Source organism: Epinephelus lanceolatus, chromosome 5 (assembly GCF_041903045.1).
Source record: "Epinephelus lanceolatus isolate andai-2023 chromosome 5, ASM4190304v1, whole genome shotgun sequence".
NCBI lineage: Eukaryota > Metazoa > Chordata > Actinopteri > Perciformes > Serranidae > Epinephelus > Epinephelus lanceolatus.
In genome coordinates, this window is record NC_135738.1 from 35183664 (window position 1) to 35209239 (window position 25576).

General features: G+C 41.1%; 4 protein-coding genes and 2 pseudogenes across 4 annotated transcripts; 4 read left to right on the forward strand and 2 right to left on the reverse strand.

Moving 5' to 3' along the window:
• Window positions 1-4332: 4332 nt before the first annotated feature.
• Window positions 4333-5043, forward strand: LOC144463607 (histone H1 pseudogene; annotated as a pseudogene).
• A 4073-nt stretch (window positions 5044-9116) lies between these two features.
• On the reverse strand, window positions 9117-9946 carry LOC144458304 (histone H2B 1/2-like). Its single transcript, XM_078168373.1, has one exon. It carries the CDS (start codon window positions 9797-9799, stop codon window positions 9425-9427), a length of 375 nt encoding a protein of 124 aa, XP_078024499.1. The 5' UTR covers window positions 9800-9946; the 3' UTR covers window positions 9117-9424.
• A 2002-nt stretch (window positions 9947-11948) lies between these two features.
• On the reverse strand, window positions 11949-12667 carry LOC144463493 (histone H3). The gene has a single exon (XM_078168129.1). The coding sequence runs from the start codon at window positions 12380-12382 to the stop codon at window positions 11972-11974; it is 411 nt and encodes a 136-aa protein (XP_078024255.1). The 5' UTR covers window positions 12383-12667; the 3' UTR covers window positions 11949-11971.
• Window positions 12668-12692: 25 nt separating this feature from the next.
• LOC144463494 (histone H2A-like) lies at window positions 12693-13395 on the forward strand. Its single transcript, XM_078168130.1, has one exon. It carries the CDS (start codon window positions 12754-12756, stop codon window positions 13138-13140), a length of 387 nt encoding a protein of 128 aa, XP_078024256.1. The 5' UTR covers window positions 12693-12753; the 3' UTR covers window positions 13141-13395.
• A 6675-nt stretch (window positions 13396-20070) lies between these two features.
• On the forward strand, window positions 20071-20949 carry LOC144463608 (histone H1 pseudogene; annotated as a pseudogene).
• A 2466-nt stretch (window positions 20950-23415) lies between these two features.
• On the forward strand, window positions 23416-23794 carry LOC117258207 (histone H4). Its single transcript, XM_078168374.1, has one exon. It carries the CDS (start codon window positions 23432-23434, stop codon window positions 23741-23743), a length of 312 nt encoding a protein of 103 aa, XP_078024500.1. The 5' UTR covers window positions 23416-23431; the 3' UTR covers window positions 23744-23794.
• The last annotated feature ends 1782 nt before the right edge of the window (window positions 23795-25576 follow it).

The following is a 25576-nucleotide window of genomic DNA, read 5'->3' on the forward strand; positions in this document are numbered from 1 at the left end:
TATTGTGTTTCAGTACAACAGACAGGGGAGTGGTGCAAATGAATCTGGGTGGGTTTGCAGCAAGTTACACGCTCCTCCTCTCTCATTAAAAATATGGTGAAGAAAGACAGATAAGAGTCAGATAATGTATTTAATAACGAACTTTATCTTGGGAGGAAAAAAGCAAACAGTTTATTTCTTAACAGTGTTTGCATGAAACCTGAACACTTTGAACTGATAGGCCTACAATTTGGCTCGCTTTTTGATTTATTTCTATTTTTTATAACTGGGGAGTTCTTACAATATGGTGCCAGGGTTAGTGGAGATGAGTGGATGTGAAGAGTGAAAGTCTTTTTTACCATAAGTAATGTAATATAGGGACCTTTGATTCGGCTTAAAAAATAATGTGGCAGGAGGGTAAAAGTGCCCCCCCCCCCCCCCCCCGCTTCCGGCGCCGTTGTGGTGAATTTGATCATTTTGATAACAGCCTCCGGAGCACAGCTGTAGGTCGGCTCTCTGACGCCGGCCTGGAAACTCGTCAGATCATGACCATCACGGGGCATCGGTCTGAGAGCAGCCTGCAGGCTTATTGGGCTCCGTCAGCGCAGGAGAGATGAGACTGGAGCAACATCTTGTCGTCTCCAAATGTCCCAACAAGCGAGACGGGTATGGCTGCAGACTGGAACCTCTCGTGTCATGACTTGGGCGTGTACAACAGCAAGTCTACAGGGTCAAAAATGCAAATTCGCGATTTCTTGACACTCTTGCCACCAATAAATCAAACCGAGAGGAGAAGAAGAAGAAGATGGCAGCGGCGTTACAGGTAAATTCCCAAAGAGACCAGTTTTTTTACTATCCATTTAAAAAAATAAAACGGTTAAACTCTTAACTTTACAATTTTAACCATCCGGATAGTTTGTAACGTTGCATTTTAAACGTAAGATGATACTACGTGTCCCTTGGGTTAACACATACATCTTTATTTGAAGAAACGTTAGCGTTTACCGTTTTTTTTCGCTAATACCTAACGTTATGTACTCTGTACAAAACTGCGCTCAGTGCAACTGCACATTTAAGAGCTGCATGCCAGGTATTCACACTGTACTTTTAACAGAATTCAAATGTTCAAATGTTACTAGGTAAAATGACTTTGTGTCTGCAACAAAAAAACAAATCTTAACACCATGCACATGAATATGCCTTTGTTTTGTTATTGCTATACCCACAGATTATGTTGGACGTGGGAAGTTGGGAGAGCTCCGGGGGATTCATTCTGAGGATCCCCACCTTGGATTTTGCAGCCAGTTCTGCCAGCTGCAGTCTGGATGTTTTGACTGAAGAAATAAAAAAAAAAGCTGCATTCTTTAAAAGACTCGTTTTATTTATATATTTTATATATGTATTATATATTCCTTTCACACATCACAGGGAAATTGTTACGACAAGTGCTTATCCTGTAGTGTGAATGTGCGTGCATGTATGTGTGCATGTGTGTGTGTCAACTAACACATGAACAGGACAAGCAGCAGTACCATGCAGATATCTACAGAGCCTGCAAGCTGAGACACACAATAACACTGAGGCAAGGCGAGGCAAGTTTATTTGTATAGCACATTTCAGACAAAATGCAACTCAAAGTGCTTTACATAAAAAATAAAATGATTTTATGAAAGGATAACATGTGAATGCAACACAAAGCAACAGTACATCGAAGAGGATTCAATACTATGTATAAAACAACTTTTCAACCAGGATTCCTAAAATACAATAGGAGAGGTCATGAGACGAAAGGCTCCAGGCTGCAGTCATATGTATAACACAGGAGAAGTCGTGAGACGAGAGGTTACAGGCTGCAGTCATATGTTTAAAACAACTTTTCTACCAGGAAAATCTACCAGGATTCCTAAAATACATTACAAAATATAATATTACGTTTAAAACAACTATAGTGTCAGGCGCGAGCTTTACAAAATACAATATTATGTTTAAAATAACTATAGTGTCAGGCGCGAGCTTTTATTCTGAAATTTAGAAGCTCGGGGGGCGTGGCTTCTTTATCACCAGACGAGAGGTCATGATACGAGAGCCATGAGACGGGAGGCTCCAGGCTGCAGCCATACAGTTTTGCAACAAGCAGTGCTCAATCTGTCAATCTCCGTCCTTCAAATGCCACTATGATGGACATACCCATATCACTTTCAAATGATCACTATTAATGGTAATGTAGCATTTAATTTTAAATAGGAATCGTTAATTTGTTAATGTGTTTATATGATTTAATCTCGACTACTACTATATGCTTATGAATTATTTGTTGCAATTAAAAATGATTTTGACTAGCCTACTATTTGGATGTTGATTACTTGAAACAAATTTTCTTGGGCCTATAAATGAACTCCACTGAATCATGAAAGTAATATCTCAATGGTTTTTTTGCACATCATCCTCTGACCACCAGAGTCTGTAACACACAAGCGGTAACTGGCTTTCTGAAATAATCATCTTCTGAATAATATCACGTAGCCTAACATTTAGCCATCATCTCACTTCCCTTCACTGATCAGAGTCGCTATGCTCTCTACGCTGCGGCCACAGCGGGTTTCCATGGCAACGCCTGTGAACTACAGAGATTAAGTAGTCCGCTCAGCTGTGGCTTGTGAAAAACTCATGATTTTAACTGTAAAACAAATTAAAGTATAAATAATATATTCAATATCCATTTCTTTGGTAAGTGACCATGGTATAAGCAGGTTAACGCCCTTCGAGGTGTCCATTATCATTGACGCGGAGGCGTGAACCGTCCGGCGCGAAGTCGGATAATGGACACCTCGTCTGGCATTAACCCTTACATATTTATATAGTATTCCACTCAACATGTGTAGCCTACTTTAAAATCCACTACAGTTAGAATAAAGCTGGTAAACCATTTTGAATGTTGCTGCATTAATAAACAAATTCTGTTTAAAACAGTTAAAAGTTAAAAAGTTAAAAAACAAACAAACACAAAAAAAGACAACCAGAAATCCATTTATGACACATTCAGAAAAGTACACACAGTAGTTTGGAGGTATTTAGACTGTATTTTCAACATCTTGAGGCTGTTGTATCACTTGTAGCCTACAGAAAAAGTAAGTTTATTATTATTATTAATTGTATTATTATTATTATTATTATTATTATTATTATTATTATTGTTATCTTTAACTAATTGTGCTATTGATGTGACTGATGAGTCTGGGTTTGCAGCTGACCTATAACACACTGCAGAAAGGTTTTGTTTTGTTGATTGCACTGATGTTGGTCACTAAGGATATCTCAGTGCATCACTGGGTCATTTGTGAAATACATTTAAATTTTTGAGGAATCTTTGACGTGATGGATTCACCAGGTTATATATATATATATCTTTGTAATGTGCAACATTAGTATATTAAATATAAGGATACTTCTTCACCTCAGTATGATAGATAAAATGCACACAACATGTTGAATCTTGTTGATCCAGTTACAGTGTGTCAACCAGCTCAGACTGCAACAATTCAAACCAAAAAGGGGCAGACACTGCACCACAAGTGGACAAAGAGGAATGGGGATGAGAGCATGTATTTAACATATAATCACACACAGTACATGGCCCTCTGTATGAGGAACCTGTCCAGGGTGCTTGTGCACGCATACTTTTTTCTGCTACCATAAATGTATTCATTTATTTCTATTATTAAAAACGTGTGTGTTCTGTTACACAGCTCATTTGGAAGTGAGTCCTTTAAAATTTAGTAGTAATAATAATAATAATAATAATAATAATGAGGACATGTTCACGGTCACAGCAGCTCTAATACAAGTCTGACTAAACGGCGGCCATCATCAGTGTGTTTGCTGCGACCAGAATAACTTCAGTTTATTCCGAAGTCATCAACAGCAGATGGTTGTTTTTACACTGAGTCCTTGAACAAACATGTGGGCTGCTGGAAAACGGCTTTGATGGAGCTGTGATGCATTTGAAGTCATTTTAGGAGAGAAATGAGTGGGAAAAGCCGCTGAGCAGTGCTGGCCACGGCGGTGAATAGGTGAGGTTTGGAGGCTCCACAGACAAAATGCAGAGAGCATCAGAGCTCTACATGACTTGAATATGAAGAGACACAAGTCCGCTATCGGCTCCCTTCACTGTCAGCCTTCAGCACTTGTCCCACATTTAGTTTTTCACCTTTTCTCAGTCAAGAGAAAACACAAGTGCTCCAGCTTTCACACTGCACAGAGGAGCCACGGGCTGGGTTGAGTCTCCACGGTTCTCACGGTGTGTTTAAGGACAGCCTCCTGCTCGGAGCTTTCAACAGTCCAGTCAGACACTCTCGTGTGTTACTCGGCAAGAACAAGATGGCAGAGACAGCTCCAGCTCCATCTCCGGCCGCCGCGCCGGCCAAAGCCGCCAAGAAGAAGGCGCCTAGACCGAAAAAGACCGGTCCCAGCGTCGGCGAGCTCATCCTGAAAACTGTGGCCGCATCCAAGGAGCGGAGCGGCGTGTCTGCGGCCGCTCTCAAGAAGGCTCTGGCTGCCGGAGGCTACGATGTGGACAAGAATAAGTCCCGCGTCAACACCGCCATCAAGGCCCTGGTGGCTAAGGGCTCTCTGGTCCAGACCAAAGGGACCGGGGCCTCCGGCTCCTTCAAGATGAGCAAGAAGGCTGCCGAACCGAAGAAGGTCAAGAAACCGGCCAAGAAAGCCGCTTCTAAAGCCAAGAAGCCCGCAGCGCCCAAAAAGCCCAAGACAGCGGCAGCTAAGAAGCCAGCAGCCGCTAAGAAGTCTCCCAAGAAGTCCAAGAAACCCGCAACGGCCAAGAAAGCAGCCAAGAGCCCCAAGAAGGCTGCAAAGAGCCCGAAAAAGGCCACCAAGAGCCCCAAGAAGGTGGCCAAAAAGGCCCCTGCAGCCAAGAAAGCCCCCGCAAAGAAGGCAGCCAAGCCCAAAGTCAAGAAAGCAGCAGCCAAGAAGAAGTGAGCTGTCATCAGTCTCATCAACAAACTACTCACTAAAAGGCTCTTTTAAGAGCCACCCACATCATCCTTAAAGAGCAATGTGCTATTAGTTTTTATTATCATTAAATGAATACATTTTTTTAATTAATTAATCATTATTATCAACATTATTACTATTATTATAATAAGTAATAATTATAACATTAACCTTTCCCATTCTGAAAAAAAAGCCTGAATTTATTTGCATGACACTTATTTTTGGCAGTTTCAGTGGTTAGAATTTATGTCTTAGCCATCAAACGACAACAGATTAATAATCCACAGCTAATTTTAGGGTAACATCACATCATACTGCATTAACACAGCTCACAGGCCAACAGCATGATTTTCCTTAATTTTGTTCATTTTGTGAAACCACATTAATTGTTATAATTTACGCAAGTGATGAAAGGCTACTTAAGAGGACGGCCCAATTCCAATCCGATCCCTTAGAGACTCACTGACTTAGAGGCGCGTTCATGTGAAGTGCATGAGTGTGTGAGGGCTGTCCTATTGTCAGATTGTTAAGTCAGTGAGTCAGTGAGTGAGCCCTTTATGCCCCTGTACCATAGGTCAGCATCGATGCGGACTTACAGTGAGGAAATTACCCACAGTTCATAGTGTTCTTGAGTGGTGACTGGTTTTGTGAAGTGATGGTGCTCTGTATTGTGGTTGGCTGTGGGTGTCTGTTTTCTGTCATGCTGTGCAGTTTCTTGATCGACTATAGTTTTCCATGTCTGGTCAAAATGTGGGTCATCTGGGCATGAATGGATGTTTCCAAGATGATTACGGAAGAATGTAGCTTTGTCTTTATTGTCAGTGATGACTGTGCCCAGGGATTTGAGTGGTGGTGTGTTGTTTTTTTGGTGGATCTCCATTTATGCTCTTTATTTTTTGCCAGAAAGTCCGGGGGTTTGTATCTTGGTTGAGTTTCCTGTAGAATGTTTTCCAAGTTTTCTGTCAGTGAAGGGAAAGTTGTATTTTAATAGTGCTTTGGAGTCTGTTGATTTCTGTTTTGATGTGGGGTAATCTGAACCTGATGAATTAGTGGGTAGTGTCTGTGCCGGTGCTTTGGCAGATGTTTGGGGTATTGTTTCCTCTCTGGCTTGGATGAGAAGTTGACTTAGGTTAGTTGCTTGGTGGTCCAGACCTTCGGGGATGGTAATGAGAGTGGTCCCTTTGGTTTTTCTTCTATGTTTGTTCTGAATGTTTCCCAGTTTGCTGTTCTGTAGTTGTATTTTTTTCTCTGAGTTGCTTGTAGTTTAAAGGAGACTATAGTGAGAATAAGCAGATGGTCACTGGAGAGATGGTTTGTGGTGGTAAAGTTATGAAGTTTCATAGCCAGGTCAGGAGTGCAGATAATCAGGTCCAGGATGTCTGTGCTGCCTGTTGATGGATATAGGTGCTGGTGACTGTGATGGGATGATGTGAATGGATTGTCATTTTGGCAGCTGGGGATCTGAAGTCGGGAGGTGGTTGTGAGCATAGTTTCATTTATTGAAGCCACAGAGATGTTGTTGTCGTTGAGTAGTTGGATGGGTTCTTCTTTGCTTCCTCTTATTCCTCTGATGTTTATGTGAAGGAAGGTGTTGAGATTCATTATGAAGAATGATAGAAAATATAGACAGAAATATTGCTCTTTGTTAGAGTGGGGAGGTGGGGTCATATACTGAAGAGTGTGTGTTTCCTGATGCTTTTTAATACTTCCTCTATTTTCCTGTCATCCATGGCGAGTTTTTTGAGGTCATCACAGAGATGAGTGAGGTGGGTATGGTCATTCAGGTGCAGGCTGGGGGGTTTGGTGGTAGTGGAGGGTTTTCTCACTGAGGGTCTGGTGGATTGTGGCTTTTTGTTTGATGGGATTATGTATGAAAGGTAGACAGGACAGGACTTGGAGGTGGCAGTGTTCTCCACCATAGTTGGTGCAGGATTTGTGGTGGTGGTTTTCTCCACATCCCAGGCAGACGACTGGGTTGGTGCAGCTGGTGGAAATGGGTGGAATTGTTGGCATTTGTAGCATTGTTTGATGGCGGGTGGGGGCCGAGCCTTCTCCACTCTGTACTGGAACAAGTCCATGTAGAAGCCTTCGTGGAGACGGCTGGCTGCTTGGTCTGGGTTGGTGAGGTGGATCTTGATGAATGTTGTTGGCTGCTGGGTGGTTTTGCTGATGATTCTGTGGATTGTGGTGATGTTGATGCCTTGTTTTTCCAGTTCAGATTTGACCTGTTCCTCTGTGTGATTGTGTAGATGCCTTTGATGACAAGAAGTTTAGTAGGGGGTTCAGACAGGCGTGCCAGCCTGCAGGTGAGAGAGAGGTGAGAGGAGAGGGATGTCTTTGGGGAAGATGAGGAGGTGGCCATTTCTCATGTGAACCAGTTTTTGGAGCTGGACTTGTGGCTTGAGTATTTGAATTTCCTGGAGGATGGATTGGGTTGTTGAGAAAAGATTGTTTGGGGTTTTGTAGTTCTCTACAGGTGTGCTGTCTTGGTGCTTTGATGATGGTTAGAGGCTGTGAATGTGGGTATATATATCCTTTCTGTGGACGTAGTTGAGCTCTGCTGGGCGGAGACATTTGTTCTAACAATAGAAACTAGGACACTGATGAACCCTTCACCTTCACAGTAGAGGCGGGAAATTACTATTCTATTGTGAATCGTTCATCTTTCAATCGCCTTTTTTTATGTCTTTTTTTTTTTCCAGTGAGAAAAACAACATGTACAAAACATCAGGTAGTTAATAACAGCACATATTAAACCATAAAACAAAAACAGACAAAAAGAAGATAGAAGCTCACAGAGAAGGGAAGTTGTGCAGTCAGAGGATTTGGAGGCAAAATTGCACAATTTTCCAAAAGCTTGGTATTCTGTTTCTTTCCTAACAAACTGAACAACGTAAGAGGAGCCTTGAATACTATGAGAAAACGGTAAAAATTCAGGAGGTGACTTTGATCACCTCTGCTTATGAATAAAAAGTCTAGCATTTTTAATAACAACATTAATTAGATATTGAAGAAAACTTTTATCTGGATCATCATAATAACAAATACTATCCCTGAGGTCAAAGGAGTAAACTGAATTAGAGTTTTCAAAGAGGTGCGTTTCCAGATCGCTCCAAAATCTTTTGGATATTTCACATTGAAGAAAAAACAAACAAGCAAACAAAAAAGAGAAACACTTTCTATATTAATACTTATCAGAATATGCAACTGTACAGATAATCTGAGTATTTATATCCTGACGTCAACTGTATTACTTTGTAGGTGATCTTTTTGGCTGCTGTATCAGTTTCCATCACTTATTAAATCTTCTATCAACTAATTTATAGTAGACTAAATAGATGCTAAATTTAACAAACTCGTCTGTATCTCTCATACCTGACAACCACCAACAGTTTCTGATGTACAAATGTAAACTACAGTGTTATTCACCAACTCTAAAACTGAGCCTTTAATTGTGGCAAAATTCTCCAGAAACAGTAGCTATGTTTCCATCCAAAAGTGATTCGAATCACTGTGAAATGCGCATTAAAAGAAATACGAATCCTGTGTGTTTCCATTAAATGTACAGACTTTGGTGAAAACTACAAACTCGCGCAAGTTTTCCGCAGAACCGGAAACAAAACAAGTCTCACATCCTTCTTCTTCTACGTTTTCTGGCAGTTGGCAACCAGCTTGTAAATGCATTACTGCCTTCCCGACCCGGAGTGTGGATATCACCATGGAGAGAGGTGCGCTACGTCAGACTTAATACGAACATAACTGTTTCCATCCCATTTTACGAATCAGCATTTTTTCGAATCAACCAAAACCCGGCTAAAGCGAGCGTATTTTAGTATGTGCAAATTCTAATTTTGGTGTTTCCATCATAATTTTCCGATGCAATACTTCTAGATGCGCCTCTAAACAGGCTGATGGAAACATGGCTAGTGAGATGTTAACAGTTGATAAATTAAAGTATAATCAGAAGGAAAACAGATTGTGTTGTGTGATTTGGGAGAGGTGGATAATGAGGACTGAACTCTCCATTAGATGATTCAACAAAACCCTGAAATATTCTGATGTTGACATGATGAAATACTAGAATGGGTGTTTAAGATTGTAGATTTCTCTTGTTATGAAAGATACAATATGGAACAAATTAGTTTTAATTTTATTCATGTTGCATTGATCACAGGCATACAGAGGTGCAGAATGGTCTGTAAGTTATATATGAAACACAGTATTATATATCAATATAGAAAAGCATTGGGTCTGTAACAATTCACAGAATAGTTATAATGGATATACACAGAACATGCTGCTTATTGTAGTCCCTTATTATATGGTGCTTGAATGTCGTTCAGCAAATAGGTATTACTCATCTTGGGAAAGTCTTCAGATAAAGTGGTGGCTCTTAAAAGAGCCGTTGGTTTAGGATTGAGAAGAACAGGACTGTTTACTTGGAGCTGGTGTACTTGGTGACGGCCTTGGTGCCCTCAGACACGGCGTGCTTGGCCAGCTCACCGGGCAGCAGCAGGCGGACGGCGGTCTGGATCTCCCTGGAAGTGATGGTGGAGCGCTTGTTGTAGTGAGCCAGACGGGAAGCCTCACCGGCGATGCGCTCAAAGATGTCGCTCACAAACGAGTTCATGATGCCCATAGCCTTGGACGAGATGCCGGTGTCGGGGTGGACCTGCTTCAGCACCTTGTACACGTAAATGGCGTAGCTCTCTCTCCGGGTCCTCCTCTTTTTCTTGCCGGTCTTACTGACGCTCTTAGACACGGCTTTCTTTGAGCCCTTCTTGGGCGCTTTGACGGTGGTTTCAGGCATGATCAGGACGCTACGTTTCTTCCAAAACGAATGATGGTTACTACTGCAGAGCGGTGCATTTATATCCACCTATGCAAATAATACTGTGCTGTTGCTCGCACTGGATTGGTCAGCTTCTGAAGCTGGGGAACAATACAGTGGGTGTGTGAGGGGAGAAAGAAGAAAGAAAATCAAGTTATTTAAAACGTAAAAAGAAATAGTTGGCGTTGGGTTAATTATTATATATTATATGAAACGACCATATGCAAGGTATTTGTGGTTTGTGGTGACACACATTGCCAATATTTTATGACAACTCATTATAATATAAGTCAGTGAAGTAACAAAAATAAATTAGGATCTACTTTAAAAAAAATAAAATAAATAAAAAAAAACAACTTTTAAATGATGGGAAAATAAAATGTGAAATGTTACTCTCAAAAGTATCCCCATTCAAAAGTTTGTATGTCTTTCTAAGGTGTAATGAGGAAATATTTTTGATAATATCTTTATATTTAAAATCTGGGAGCCAATAGAAGCCTCCCATTACTACCCAGTTGTGTGTGCATATTGTATGATGTGTATGAGCTTTTAGTGTAGCTCCATATTTGTGCTTTCAGTCAGAGTAAAAACTCTTGGAGCTCAGAAAGTCACAACATGGTTAAATCTGATAAGCATGATGAAGTTTCATCTTGTCTGTCCCAAACCTCCAAGTTTCCACTGTGTGGGTGGAGCAATGGGTCTGTGAGAGCTTTAAAACAAAGAAGAAATGTTCACACTTAAAGTCATTTAAATTGAATTCTAAAGCAAAATTATAAGATGAAAACCACATAGAAAAAAATTAAACCAAATGGGAGACTAAAAAGAAAAACAAACAAAAAAGTAAAAGTTGTCATCTTCTGTTGAAGAAAAGGCAAGGAGCAAAAAAAAAAAATAAAAAAAAAAAAATATAGAAATAAAAATATCACTGCCATGATACATAGTTTTTATATTTATGAAAACCATTAAAGACTGAATTAGTCCATGTGAAAAACATTGCAAGGCTGCATGCTTTGGTAAATACATGAAGATTACTGTGTGCCATGTTAACACCATGAAACAGTTTTTAACATACTATGGAAACCCATTTCCACCACTGTGATTTCTTTATAGAAGTTATGAGAATTTCCTTTTTTTTATTAATATGTTTTAGTATCTTAAAATAATAAGCTGGTATCTTTAAACAAAAAAAAAAAAAAAAAAAATCTGAAACCTTCAATGAATGACTGTGATTCAAAGTTGAATCTGTTAATTTACACAAATCACAAAAACGAAAGAAATAACACATAACTGATTTCACCACACTCTTTAAATACGTTCACTAACAGTATATAATCAAATACAATCATAGCTGACAGGAGAAGAAACATTTGGAATATCCACAATTATCGTGAACTATATAAATATTTCCCTTCTCCTGATCCAGTAAATGTTCTGTCTTCTATAATGTAATGACGATATTTCAACTTTATCTACATAATCCCATATTCTATTTTATAAAGGTGAGTCATGTCAGTGCCTTCTGCACATGTATTTCCTTACATACAATATTGTTTGCTAATAATACAAAACTTACAATAAATACATTCAAGCATGTAGTTACACAATGATAAATACACAAATTATTGAGTACGTTACACTTAGCAAAGATACTGAAGTGTTACATCATGTTTTGACAGTCTGGATATTTCCAAAATTTAAAAAACAAGAAGTTGACTGAAATTCTGACCGTGTCATCAAGAATTATTGTGTCACAAATACTAAATCTAATGTGTGAAGTGTTGATATCAGTGAGAAGTGGGGTCAGTATACATTGATTAACTGTCACTATACTTAGGTGGTGTCTTACTTCAATTTATTTTAAGAGGATGATGGCGACTAAGTAAATCAGTGATGTTTCCCTCCTGGTCTCAATTGATTATAGGGACAGAAAATTATGCATGAAATAAAAACATTTAATAAAAGGGAGCATGTTGGATTACATTAACTGCTTAATGGAAGAGACTTGCAAAATGTTATTTAGGCTGTAGAGGAAGATCCACTATATAGTTAATTATTATTGATGTGTTGTGAGTAGAGGAGTGAGCTCTTGAGTGAGGAGTGAGGTGGCTCTTAAAAGAGCCGTTGTGCTTTGTGGAGCAGCAGCAGCAGAGTTTAAGCTCTCTCTCCGCGGATGCGACGGGCCAGCTGGATGTCTTTGGGCATGATGGTGACTCTCTTGGCGTGGATGGCGCACAGGTTGGTGTCCTCAAACAGGCCCACCAGGTAAGCCTCACTGGCCTCCTGCAGAGCCATGACAGCGGAGCTCTGGAAGCGCAGGTCGGTCTTGAAATCCTGAGCGATTTCGCGGACCAGGCGCTGGAAGGGCAGCTTGCGGATGAGCAGCTCCGTGGATTTCTGGTAGCGACGGATCTCTCTGAGAGCCACGGTACCGGGCCTGTAACGGTGAGGCTTCTTCACGCCGCCGGTGGCCGGGGCGCTCTTACGGGCAGCCTTGGTGGCCAGCTGCTTCCTCGGGGCTTTGCCTCCGGTGGATTTACGAGCGGTCTGCTTGGTTCTTGCCATGACTTCTCCTTTCGCTGATCAAGATATTAACGCAATGTTACGGGGAGACACGCTGCTTTTCAACTCTGAGACTGGCTGTAAAATTGTGACGTTGCTTCAGACCTCCGGCTCCTGATTGGTGAGGGACTCCTACGGAGCTCAGCACCGCCTGAAGGAGCGACCCACCGCCCGAGACTCCGCTGCTTATTGGCTGGAAATCCTTTCAAAGGGTCCGCCAAAATTCAGGCTGGGCCGCCCTCTGCTGCTCTGATGAAGCCTCTTTTCTGGTTGGTCTGGCAGGAACCGTCCCGCGCTCTGTGGATATATAGAGGAGGGTTTCAGCTGCTGAGGGAACACTTTTCTTTGTCCCGACTTTAGAGAGCATCTGAAAAATGAGTGGCCGCGGAAAAACCGGTGGCAAAGCCAGAGCCAAGGCAAAGACCCGCTCCTCCCGTGCTGGACTCCAGTTCCCAGTCGGCCGTGTCCACAGGCTGCTGCGCAAAGGAAACTATGCGGAGCGTGTCGGTGCCGGCGCCCCCGTCTACCTGGCGGCTGTGCTGGAGTACCTGACCGCTGAGATCCTGGAGTTGGCTGGAAACGCTGCCCGCGACAACAAGAAGACCCGTATCATCCCTCGTCACCTGCAGCTGGCTGTCCGCAACGACGAGGAGCTCAACAAGCTGCTGGGCGGAGTGACCATCGCTCAGGGCGGCGTGCTGCCCAACATCCAGGCTGTTCTGCTGCCCAAGAAAACCGAGAAGGCCGCCAAGTCCAAGTAAACCTGGACACTCTTTGGCTGCTGGAAACTAGCCCCCAAAAAAGCTCTTTTAAGAGCCACGCACTCCCCTCATAAAGAGCTCTGCTTCTCATGTTGCAAATGTAAGGAACTATTTAAAATTAATGTATTTTTATCTAATGTTCTGCTATAATCTTTGACAATGGAAAAACACAATTATCCCAGATATAGATGTGTTGAAAAAGCAGTCCCGTGATAATGGTGTCAAAGTAAGAATAAACTAACTAAAAGAGATCATAAAGGGGCATAAAACGCTTCAAAAGTAGTTAACCTTTCTGAAATAATCCCCAGAGGATCTGAACAGTTGAAGTAATTCAAACTGACTAGAAATACAGAAGGCAAAGATACAGAGTCAGAGAGAGATGCTACCAGACACAAGATGGAGGCAGCTAATGACCAAATAGCCTACTGAACGAATCTCAAAGGACATAAAGCACAAAAGTGTACAAACAGTAAGCTGTGGGTGGCCTGGCAAAAACTATGCACAGGGCATATTAATTTCAATTAAGCAATATCACACGAGAGGGAGTGATGTTGTACTGTGATATCGTCACAGAAATAAGAGGCTCCTCATCGGCCTCGTGCCTACGACCGAATCGCAGCCGTGACGATATCACAGTACAACATCACTCCCTCTTGTGTGATATTGCTTAATTATCTGCACATTTCCATTAATTGTGCAGCCGGTGAAATAAGTTTCTGGTTACTGCATGGTGGACTGTCGCTTCACAGGCACAGCCGACTCTGCCTTCTGATCTGACAGTATCAGTATTTCAAAAGATCACAGTACTTACAGAACTGGTCAATTAGGACAACTTTCATAAAGCAACTCAACTATAAACTTATGAAGTTTAGTTGTTAATCATTGTTGTCCTGTTGTTGTCAGTCAATAAATCACCTCACACCTCTGTTTCTACACGGAATTGTATTCCAGTAGAGTAAATGCCACTGAAGCTGATTTTTCAAACTTTTTTGCCAATCTAAAGCTTCCTCAATTAGACAGTGCATCACGAGATGATGGATGCTCCAATTTCTAAAAGTGACGTCTTGAATGCTATTCAGGCCTTCCCCTCTGGAAAAGCAGCTGGCCCAGAAGGCTTTGGCTGTGAGTTTTACAAAGCATTCCATGAAAAAGTTGTCCCTTTCATGCTTAGGATGGTGAATGACTCCATGAGAAATAAGAGGCTCCTCAGCTCATTGTATGCAGCAAATATTTGTTTGCTTCTAAAAAAGGGAAAGGAAGAGTCTGACCCTGCAAGTTATAGGCCTATTGCTCTTTTAAACTGTGATCAGAAAGTAATAACTTAAGTTCTAGCTAAAAGATTGGGTAATCATATTTCAACAATTGGTGAAATACTTCACGGTGTGAAGTTTTGTGATGTTGAATATACGTGGATGATTTACTGATCTGTTTATCGGACCCAGTAGTCTCTGTTCCCGACCTCCTGACCTACATTAAATCATTAAGCAGACTGTCAGGATTACAATCAACTGGGAAAAATTGTGAGTTTATGCCTTTGAAGAATAATTTGTGTCCTGTATTCTTCAAATCTTTGCCATTTAAAATACTCGCTACCCACATTAAATAAACCCCCTTGCATTTCTAAAGCCCAGTTATAGAAGAATGCAAATAAATAAATAAATACACTGATTGATTAATATGTGTTTTGTCTGTGGGTGTGAACATGGTGACTTTGTCTCAGTCCATTGTCTTCCCTGTAAATCCATGTGATCATTGATTGATGACCCAGGTCTATTTCAAAGTCATGAAATCAACCATACTTGATGTTGTTCGCTCGCAGTAGCTCCAAACAACTTTATGAAACAGATTCTGATTCAGTGTGTTTGGTTAATTCAAGACAGGCTGTTATAATAAGACCTGGGGCCGGTATCACGAAGCAGGATTAATGTCTTAGCAAGGTAACTTCAGGGTTAACCCTGGGTTTTCGGTCTCACGAAGCCGGTTCAGTTCTTATCGGGGTAGATCACCATGGTAACTTACTCTGAACGGCTATCCTGCTCCGGAGCAGGGTAAGTTGACTCCGCTGACAGAAATGCAGCCCAGTCATGACGGGAAGTTTAATTCATTTGATTGATTTTGATTTGAAAGTTTATTTTGAACATTAAAAAAGAAAAGAAAGCAACAACAACAGACAATGAAAAGATTGTTCAAAAAGGAGTGGAAAGAAGTCAAAATTTCATCCCACCCCTTCTTAAGAAAGAAACTGATCATTTGCGGACACTTAATAGCACCATTAATTAGTGCCAACATTTCTTCTGTTGGAGGAAATGATCCCTGTTAAAGATAATGGGCCTAATTGACAGCTTTGCTGCTGGAAATGTGGAAAGTAGCCTATCATGTCTACACTTCATGATGTTTGAGGGATTTTCCTTTTTGTTTTTAAAAGAGGGAGACTAGGTATATTTTTGCGCAGCTGTTAATTTCTAACACAGCTCAGTATCAGGATGATTTTATTCAGACTATCAATTTGGTGTTGATATGATTTAATTGTGGCGTCAGCTTTAAGCTTTATTGTAGCATATATAACGTTATGACAAAGAAGACCAATTTATCAGACGCAATGATGTTAGACGATAATTGGAATACACGCAATTCATCTGCGCAGCATTGATTTCATGGCATTGAAGGGTGTGATCAGTGTCAGATGTACAGGTACAGGTACTGTAGCTACTTGAACCAGTGATAAGTAATTTAACCTACACATCATTTTATTTCCTACCTTGTTTTGGTTTGATTTTTCCCTCTCTCTCCTCCTCTATTTCTTCCTTCCTGACCCGTTTTTTTTCTCTCTTCTCTATTATGTGATTTCATTGATGTTTTGACAGGGGAATTTCTTTGATAAGCTTTTAGTGGCTTCTAACCTCTCCGGCACTTTTCTTTTTTTAATCTTGTAAATGTTATACTGTCTTTATTTAACATTATGTGCAAATAAACTAATCTAAACTAAAACTAAACATTATTCATCCTGTTATGCGTTGCCACGCGTGTTTCCTCCTCCTGCAGCTGCCACGGTGTTGGCCTTTTCTGTAATGTTGCTTTTCTCCTCCTCATATTTTAGTAGAATTAATCTCTGATCCTCACGAGAAATACTTTTTTCCCCTCACATACGGCGCTCTGTGAGGACGCTCAGTGACGCTGCGCTTCTCTCATGATTGTGATTGGTCCGCTGCATGCGCGTTCATGGTTCTTGATAAAGCAACCCTGGGTTGAGTTACCGAGTTGATATCCAGCGTCGTGATACCGATTATCCTGATTGCCATTGTTAGGGTTAGTCAACCCAGGATAGGTCTGGGTAACCCAGGAAAGGTTGATCTCGCTTCGTGATACAGGCCCCAAGGGCCTGTTGTTCGAAACCTAGATAAGGGATTAAGCCGGGATATGTTGGTTATCCTGGCTTAATTTAGCATTGATTTGGTTGTTCGAAAGCAGAGGCACATATGTTACCATGGAGATTTATTCTGTGCACTTAGCCTGGTCCCGACCAGGCTAACAACCAGGCTTAGTTTAGCCTGGTGTCTTATCTGTCCAGTCAGCTGTCACTGCGATCGGAAATCAATGTGTTTTACCGTCATTTCATGTTCTTATGTACGTATTTGCCTCATTTTTTAACAAAATACATTAAGCCTACAATAATAATTTAAAAAAAAAAAACACTGAACATTTAAACATTTTTCTTGTCATAGCCCAAACATGTACATATCTTTACCAATAAAAGGATTAATTGTTGGAATAAACATACAAGTAGGTTTGGCATTAACACAATTAGTGGTTAATAGGTAGCTATCATAACTGTATGACCTTCCCAAATTATATTCCCAGTTAACTGGACCAATAACTCCAGTGTACTTTACATCAATGAATGAAAACATGAAGATGAAACCACAATATTCTTTGACCTCATTTTATTTAAATGAAAAATACTGTAGTCAGTCACTGTCTGCTTTGAGCTGTGGAGAGAAAGAGAGAAATAATATTGATTAATACATTGCATCACAGTCATGCTTACAATGTGCATTAAAGTCACTTACTTCTTTCTGTAGTTTCTTAATTTCCAAGTCCAGTTTCCTTAACGTCTTTCTTTTGTCTGTCAAGCTCCACGTCCTGCAGCTTTCTCTTTTCACACTGGAGCTTGACATCTGCCAGTGCTATCTGCTCCCTCAGATGACTTGCTTTTATCTTAAGCTATCTATACTTTTTGTAAAAACAAAACATGAATACAATCCTGATATAAGCAGCTATTTAATGAAACTGCAAAAAGCAGCTATTTTCAACAACCTTGCTATGAGCAGCTATTTAATAAGAACTGCAAAAAGGCAGCTATTTTAACAAAAAAACCTTATTAAGGCAACTATTTTAACTACAAATGTGCTTAAAAAAAGTGACAAATAATGTGATCAGTCACTGTCTGATTGGAGCTGGGGAGAGAAAGAGAAAAAACACTGATTAATACATTGCATCACAGTCATGCTTACAATGTGCATTGAAATCACTTACTACTTTCTCTAGTTTCTTAATTTCTAAGTCCACCTTCTTTAAGGTTTTTCTTTTAATTTGTTAATTTGTCTTACACTGCAAGACAATCCAAAGTCAGACAGTCCACATAACACCAATGGTTGATTAATGAATGAATAAAATGATTGATTCCATGTACAGTATACTGGAATAATGTACCTTGTATGAAGAGGGCGGTTTCCCCCCCTCCACCCTCCATCATCGGCATGCCTCGGTTCTGATCCATGGCGAGCTCTTCTGCTGGTGTGAAATCAGCAGTTGCTTAACTTCCACTGCTCACCTTTAAGGCGAAGTGTACAACTGTTAATTTGTGGAAGGGACTTTAATTGTAATTATGACAGATTAATTTGTGCCGCAAGTGTATATTTTTAGATTACTTACGCATTCAGTCGGTCCGCAATAGTTTGCCACGCGCTCTCTCTCTGCTTTATTATTGCTGCAGTGTTTCCTTTCTTCGTGATTATATGTTTTACCTCTTCATAAGTGTCCATGATGAGATGCTGTTCACTGGGTGAGAAGTATGCGGCACGCGTCCTCTCCATTGCTGCATCTGTGAATCTGTGATCGATCTCGGGGTCTATTTAAGAAAGCCGTGGACGCGCACTCACCTGAAAGTTACACCTGGCCTCAGCCTGGCTTGGTGTTCGAACAACCAATTAAGCCAGGATGGACTTAGGGGAATTTGTCCAGCCTCGCGTTCCCACTTATCCTGGATTGGTTAATTCTACTTTCGAATAACAGGCCCCTGCTTTTCTGAGTCACCTCAGAGGAATGTCAGCACAGTATTATAATTCAGGAAGAGATCAGGGAAACACATTTGGACAATAAAGATACCTCAATGCCTCATCGGGTCATTTGTACAAATACAGTAGAGTTCTGTGATGAAGCTATGATGCACGAATGATGCTGCTGTGAGAAAATGGGCTGTAGGCCTATATGTGGGACAGCCCACACAGAGTTTTAGAGCGTGAAGCACAGATCTGTTTTTAAAGCACCAAAGAGCAGCTCAGTCGCTGTCCAAGGTCCTGTTTTATGGCATCATCGCTGAGTGTTTGTTTCTCATCTTGGTAGTTTCAGTTGACAGTGAGCTGTAATGCTGCCACCAGGCTGCAGTCTTTGTATTGGACCACAGACACTGACACATAACATGTGGAGCAAAGGAAATAAGAAACAGAGATGTCTTCACCTCAGGATGATCAATAACATGCACACAACATGTGCCCTGGATTTAATCTTTTTCCAAAAAAAGGGCAAACGCTGTGACAGGCTGTGACAAATTCAGAGTAGAAACAGTCAGACTGAAGGACAGGGAGTCAGAAATAAGAGGACAGGTGAGTGTATAAAGGTTTGTTGTGCTTGTGCACACTGACTGACGGCATTCCTGCTACCACTAATGTATTTATTATTTATATGACATATAAACGTTTATGTTTCTGTTACATAACATAGGTAAATAATGTAAAGTATACCTTTCCACATCAGAGCCTCTTATGAATCCACTCAACATGTCTGTCCTTCTTGAATCTTGGGTCAAACTGGTTTCTATTCAGAACAATGACAGATAGTTTATCTGAGCTGTTGTTACTCTGAAAGTTTTGAAGGAAGTCCAAATCTAAATTTCAGTCAGTCCTCACCTTGAACCTCAGCAGAAAACACCAAATAGGCTAACTGTTGTGTGACACTTGATTAAGTCTCTTAATAATATTTAGGAATGTATCAGTGAAACTGTGTGTAACATTTAAAGTCACGTACTGCTTCCACAGACAGCTGACATGTATTTGTCCGTGTGTTTGATCATTAATAGTACAACTACTAACTATTTAAATCTAAAGGAGTCACAGCAGCAGCTCTGATGGTCAGTCTGGCTGAACTGCACCATGAGCCTCGGCCATCATCAGTGTGTTTGCTGACACCAGAATAACTTCAGTTTATTCCAAAGTCATCAACAGCAGATGGTTGTTTTTACACTGAGTCCTTGAACAAACATGTGGGCTGCTGGAAAACGGCTTTGATGGAGCTGTGATGCATTTGAAGTCATTTTAGGAGAGAAATGAGTGGGAAAAGCCGCTGAGCAGTGCTGGCCACGGCGGTGAATAGGTGAGGTTTGGAGGCTCCACAGACAAAATGCAGAGAGCATCAGAGCTCTACATGACTTGAATATGAAGAGACACAAGTCCGCTATCGGCTCCCTTCACTGTCAGCCTTCAGCACTTGTCCCACATTTAGTTTTTCACCTTTTCTCAGTCAACAGAAAACACAAGTGCTCCAGCTTTCACACTGCACAGAGGAGCCACGGGCTGAGTTGAGTCTCCACGGTTCTCACGGTGTGTTTAAGGACAGCCTCCTGCTCGGAGCTTTCAACAGTCCAGTCAGACACTCTTGTGTTACTAGGCAAGAACAACATGGCAGAGACAGCTCCAGCTCCAGCTCCGGCCGCCGCGCCGGCCAAAGCCGCCAAGAAGAAGGCGCCTAGACCGAAGAAGACCGGTCCCAGCGTCGGCGAGCTCATCCTGAAAACTGTGGCCGCATCCAAGGAGCGGAGCGGCGTGTCTGCGGCCGCCCTCAAGAAGGCTCTGGCTGCCGGAGGCTACGATGTGGACAAGAACAAGTCCCGCGTCAACACCGCCATCAAGGCCCTGGTGGCTAAGGGCTCTCTGGTCCAGACCAAAGGGACCGGGGCCTCCGGCTCCTTCAAGATGAGCAAGAAGGCTGCCGAACCGAAGAAGGTCAAGAAGCCGGCCAAGAAAGCCGCTCCTAAAGCCAAGAAGCCCGCCCTGGCCAAGAAGCCCAAGACAGCGGCAGCTAAGAAGCCAGCAGCCGCTAAGAAGTCTCCCAAGAAGGCCAAGAAACCCGCAGCGATCAAGAAAGCAGCCAAGAGCCCCAAGAAGGCTGCAAAGAGCCCGAAAAAGGCCACCAAGAGCCCCAAGAAGGTGGCCAAAAAGGCCCCTGCAGCCAAGAAAGCCCCCGCAAAGAAGGCAGCCAAGCCCAAAGTCAAGAAAGCAGCAGCCAAGAAGAAGTGAGCTGTCATCAGTCTCATCAACAAACTACTCACTAAAAGGCTCTTTTAAGAGCCACCCACACCATCCATAAAGAGCATTTCCCCATTTATTATCCTTTCAGTACCAAAAAAACTAGTGTTAGATTAAATATTTATTATGTATAGCTAGTGAATATTAATTTTTATGGCCTAATTACAAAAGTAAAAACAAACCTCCAAGAGCTAAATGTTCTTTTCACATCTTATCACAACTGATATAAATAAACATGTTTTTTCTTACAGTTGTGTTTTCAGTGGTGGAATGTATCTAAGTAGGCTTAAGCATGTGCAACTCTTTCCTCCACTACATTTATCTGACAGCTGCTTCATCTTAAACTAATAATTGATGATGTTTGCTTGCTCACATTAAAAATCTGTTTGTAACCCAATCAGCAAATAAGTTTAGTACATACTTTTTCTAACGTCATGATTGTTTTGGGGGGAGGTATAAACACAGTTGATAAAAAAAATAATGATTTAGACACTGAGTTTTAACTGTGTTCATGCAGTGGTTGTAACAGATATCTTTGTTCGCTCATTTTTAAACTTCTTTCATTTCACTATCTTTAAACTTCATTTTCCCCCCATCCGTCAAGAAGTGGATGCTAATCTTTACATGAACTAGCTATAAATAGATCCCTCTGCGCTTGAACATGTCACTGGACTTGAGAGGAACATCTGAATGAAGCCATGCGTGAAAGCGTCCAAGAAGGGCTCAAAGAAAGCCATGTCTAAGAGTGTCAGCAAGTTACGCCATCTACGTGTAAAAGGTGCTGAAGGGCATCATGAACTCGTTTGTGAGCGACATCTTTGAGCGCATCGCCGGTGAGGCCTCCCGTCTGGCTCACTACAACAAGCGCTCCACCATCACTTCCAGGGAGATCCAGACCGCCGTCCGCCTGCTGCTGCCCGGTGAGCTGGCCAAGCACGCCGTGTCTGAGGGCACCAAGGCCGTCACCAAGTACACCAGCTCCAAGTAAACATTGATGCTGTTTCTAATACTAAACCAACGGCCCTTTTAAGAGCCACCCACTTTATCTGAAGACTTTCCTAAAACGAGTACTGTGTATTACTGACCAGACAGTTGTGACTAAAACAATATTCAAACATCAAAGAAAAATTAGGTACTACAATAAGCAGCATGTTCCATGTGTATATCCATTTAAATCTATTCTGTGTATTGTTACAGACCCAAAACTTTTTATTGTCTGTATTACTGATTGTTTTGTGTATTTTATATATCATTCTGCACCTCTGGTTAGAAGTGTTTTGTTGTATTTGTGCCTGTAATCTATGCAACATCAGTAAAGTTAAAACTAATATAATGCTCCATCTTGTATCTTTCATAGGGAGAGAAATCTAATAAACTAATAAACACATCAAAATTAAACACCCATTCTAGTTTTTCATCATCTCAACATCAGAATATTTCAGGATTTTGTTGCATCATCTAATGGAGAGTTCAGCCCTCATTATCCACCTCTCCCAAATCACACAACACAATCTGTTTTCAGTTGGTGAATAACTCTGTAGTTTACATTTGTACATCAGGAACTGTTGGTGGTTGTCAGGTTTGTGAGATACAGACGACTGTTAAGTTTAGCAAATATTTAGTCTACTATAACTTAGTTGATAGACGATTTAATAAGTGATGGAAACTGATACAGCAGCCAAAAACATCATCTACAAGGTCATACAGTTGACTTCAGGATATAAAGACTCAAATTAAGTGCTACAGTTACATATCCTGTCGTGACTAATGGAGATTTGATACGAAACAAAAATGCTGTTTACCAGCTAAGGACAGCGTATTCACTGTGACACAATTCTTACATCAGGCAGAAGGATAAGACAAAAATTGACCTTTCATAAAACGTCTCTCTGGAACAATTGTGATAAACTTATCAGAAACAAATATATATCCTTTAATAAATGGTTCCAAGGAGATATAAATTATATTTTTAATCCCTTGTTGATATATCTGGCAATATGCTTTCCTGTGAACAGTTCATGTTTGTACATTAATTTCAGTTCCTTTCAGAGAATCAGTTTCTTTGACTCGGATATATAGTGTTATCATATTGCTAAATTTACAGACCATAATGCCTCCTGCTCTTTTTGTAAAAAATAATATAGAAAGTATTTCTCCTTTGACCTCAGATATCAAGTTGTTCTTGAAGCTCATTAATTTTGTTTTTCTAAATGCTCAACTTTTTACTTCCAAGCACACATTATGTAAGTCAGTGAATTTTGGTGATTTTTTTACCTTTTCTTATAAATTCAAGGCTCTTCTCAAGTCACCCAGTTATTCTTTTTAGTTCCTAAAAAACATCCTTGTATCTTCTTTTTGTCTCTTTTCTTGTTGTTTGTCTTCTGTTTGTTTTGTAAATTTTGTGCAATTGTCTTGAAATACTGTTGTTCGTATATTTTAAATATACTTATGTAAAACTTTTTTTGTTTCATATGGTTTTCATGAACTATCTGATGTTTTGTTCTTATTCTCATAAAAAAAAGAGAGAGTAGAATAGTAATTTCCCGCCTCTACTGTGAAGGTGAAGGGTTCATCAGTGTCCTAGTTTCTATTGTTAGAACAAATGTCTCCGCCCAGCAGAGCTCAACTACGTCCGCAGCAAGGATTTATTTACCCACGTTCACAACGACCAACCTTTAGTTTTGCTTCGATTCAAACTAGATTCGGACAGGATGAGTGGTCGCGGCAAGGGAGGAAAAGGACTCGGTAAAGGAGGCGCCAAGCGTCACCGCAAAGTTCTCCGTGATAACATCCAGGGAATCACCAAACCCGCCATCCGCCGTCTGGCTCGCCGTGGTGGAGTGAAGCGTATCTCCGGTCTGATCTACGAGGAGACCCGCGGTGTGCTGAAGGTGTTCCTGGAGAATGTCATCCGTGATGCCGTCACCTACACCGAGCACGCCAAGAGGAAGACTGTGACCGCCATGGATGTGGTGTATGCTCTGAAGAGGCAGGGCCGCACTCTGTACGGCTTCGGAGGATAAATCACCGTCTCATCTCACTGCAACACAACGGCTCTTTTAAGAGCCACCCACAACATCTCAAGAGCTCGTTTCTGTTGATTAATACCGCTGTATGTTCCCATTTGACATGGTTTCATTTAGGTTCGTTATATTGATTAAGGATATAAATGTCCATAATACCATCTATGTAACGCAATCGTGATGACATTACTAATACTAAAAACAACATGGATACATATTAGCAGGCCTGGACTGGCCGTCGGGTTAGGGTTATAGAGGTGGAAGAAGCAACCTACTCAGATCTTTGTTTTTTGTTTTTTTTTTTTTTATTGAAACGAAACAACATTGTGAAAATTCAAGTCAAAGTCCTACATTCATATTTTTTCACATTTATTAGCGTCACTACTTAACAGTACAAAAAGTAAAGTTACACCTCATGATGCTATATTTAAAATATTCTATTAGCCTGTATGCCATTAATGCAATGATAATTATCATTGCATTAATGTTAATCATTTTATCTGCTGTAGGTAACGATAAGATAAGATAGACCTTTATTGATCCCACAATTGAGAAATTCCAGTGTTCCAGCAGTCAAGGAGAAAGAGTCAGATAATATCAAAAATGAAAAACTTGGCAACAAGGCATGCAAAAGAAAGTACAAAAATATGAATAACAGCAATTATTATTATCAATTATTATTAATAATAATAATAATCATAAGCACAATAATGAGCAATGGATTAAAGAGAGCATATCTAGTGCAAAGTGATTGTATGTGCAAAAAGCAACAACAAGGGAACAGTAATGCTTATAATGGTGTTTCTAAAGTGTCCATGGTGCAGCTGATTATCAGCAGTGCTGGTTAGTAGTCTGACAGCAGCAGGCAGGAAGGACCTGCGATAGTGTTCCTTCACACACTTTGAGTGAATCAGTCTATCGCTGAAGGAACTCTCCAGAGTTTTGATCTCCTTATGCAGAGGATGGGAGTGTTAGTCCTCAGGAGGATGACAGCCGAGCTGTTATCTGTCTCCCACCACCTGCACAGAGTCCAGAGAGCACCAGTTCTATTTCCTATAGGCTTCACCCTCTAAAAGCAATCAATCAACCAGTCAGTCAGTCAGTTTGTTACATAAAAACATCCCATACAAGTTCAGTAAAATATCATAGTTGTCCGTTCTCATTAGCAATGAAACTTGAAATTCAGCTCCCATTTTTCTTCAGTAAGCATCTGAGTAGACTAAAGGAGAATGAAAAGAGATGTCTTCTTCCAGCGGTGTCTGCATCGGTTCTGCTTGCTGGGCCACATCATGGTGGATGACGTTCATGCCAGCTGTGAGTCATGCCTGGGCTCTATGTGTGCCAGCCTGGCCCTCACCCCTCATATTGCACACACCTTCTCCCGTCAGAGAAGCAGTGGAGAGTGGACACCTTTGCTGTTGCAGCAGTGGTGGTGTGGCCTGAGATGTTTGCTCCTCCTGATATCACCTCCCCAGAAATGTAATTACAAGTCACTGTGACACAGACCTCCTGGCTATAATAATAATAATAATAATAATAATAATAATAATAATAATAATAATAATATGGCTCTTCCTTTTCTGAAACCTGCTTGGTGGACTCCTAGGAGGCCCATTGATTCTATATGGTTGGTGAGGCATGAGGTGAGTATTCTTTCAAACAGTTTTCTAATGTGGCTGAGGAGGCTGATGGGGTGGTAGCTTGTGGCACTGTGCAGGTCTTTTCCTGCTTTGTGTATCATGGTAACAACTGCAATCTTCCACAGAGAGGGGAAATGACGGGTTATGAGGCAGGTGGAGATGAGCTGTCCAAGGTGCTGAAGGTAGGTGACAG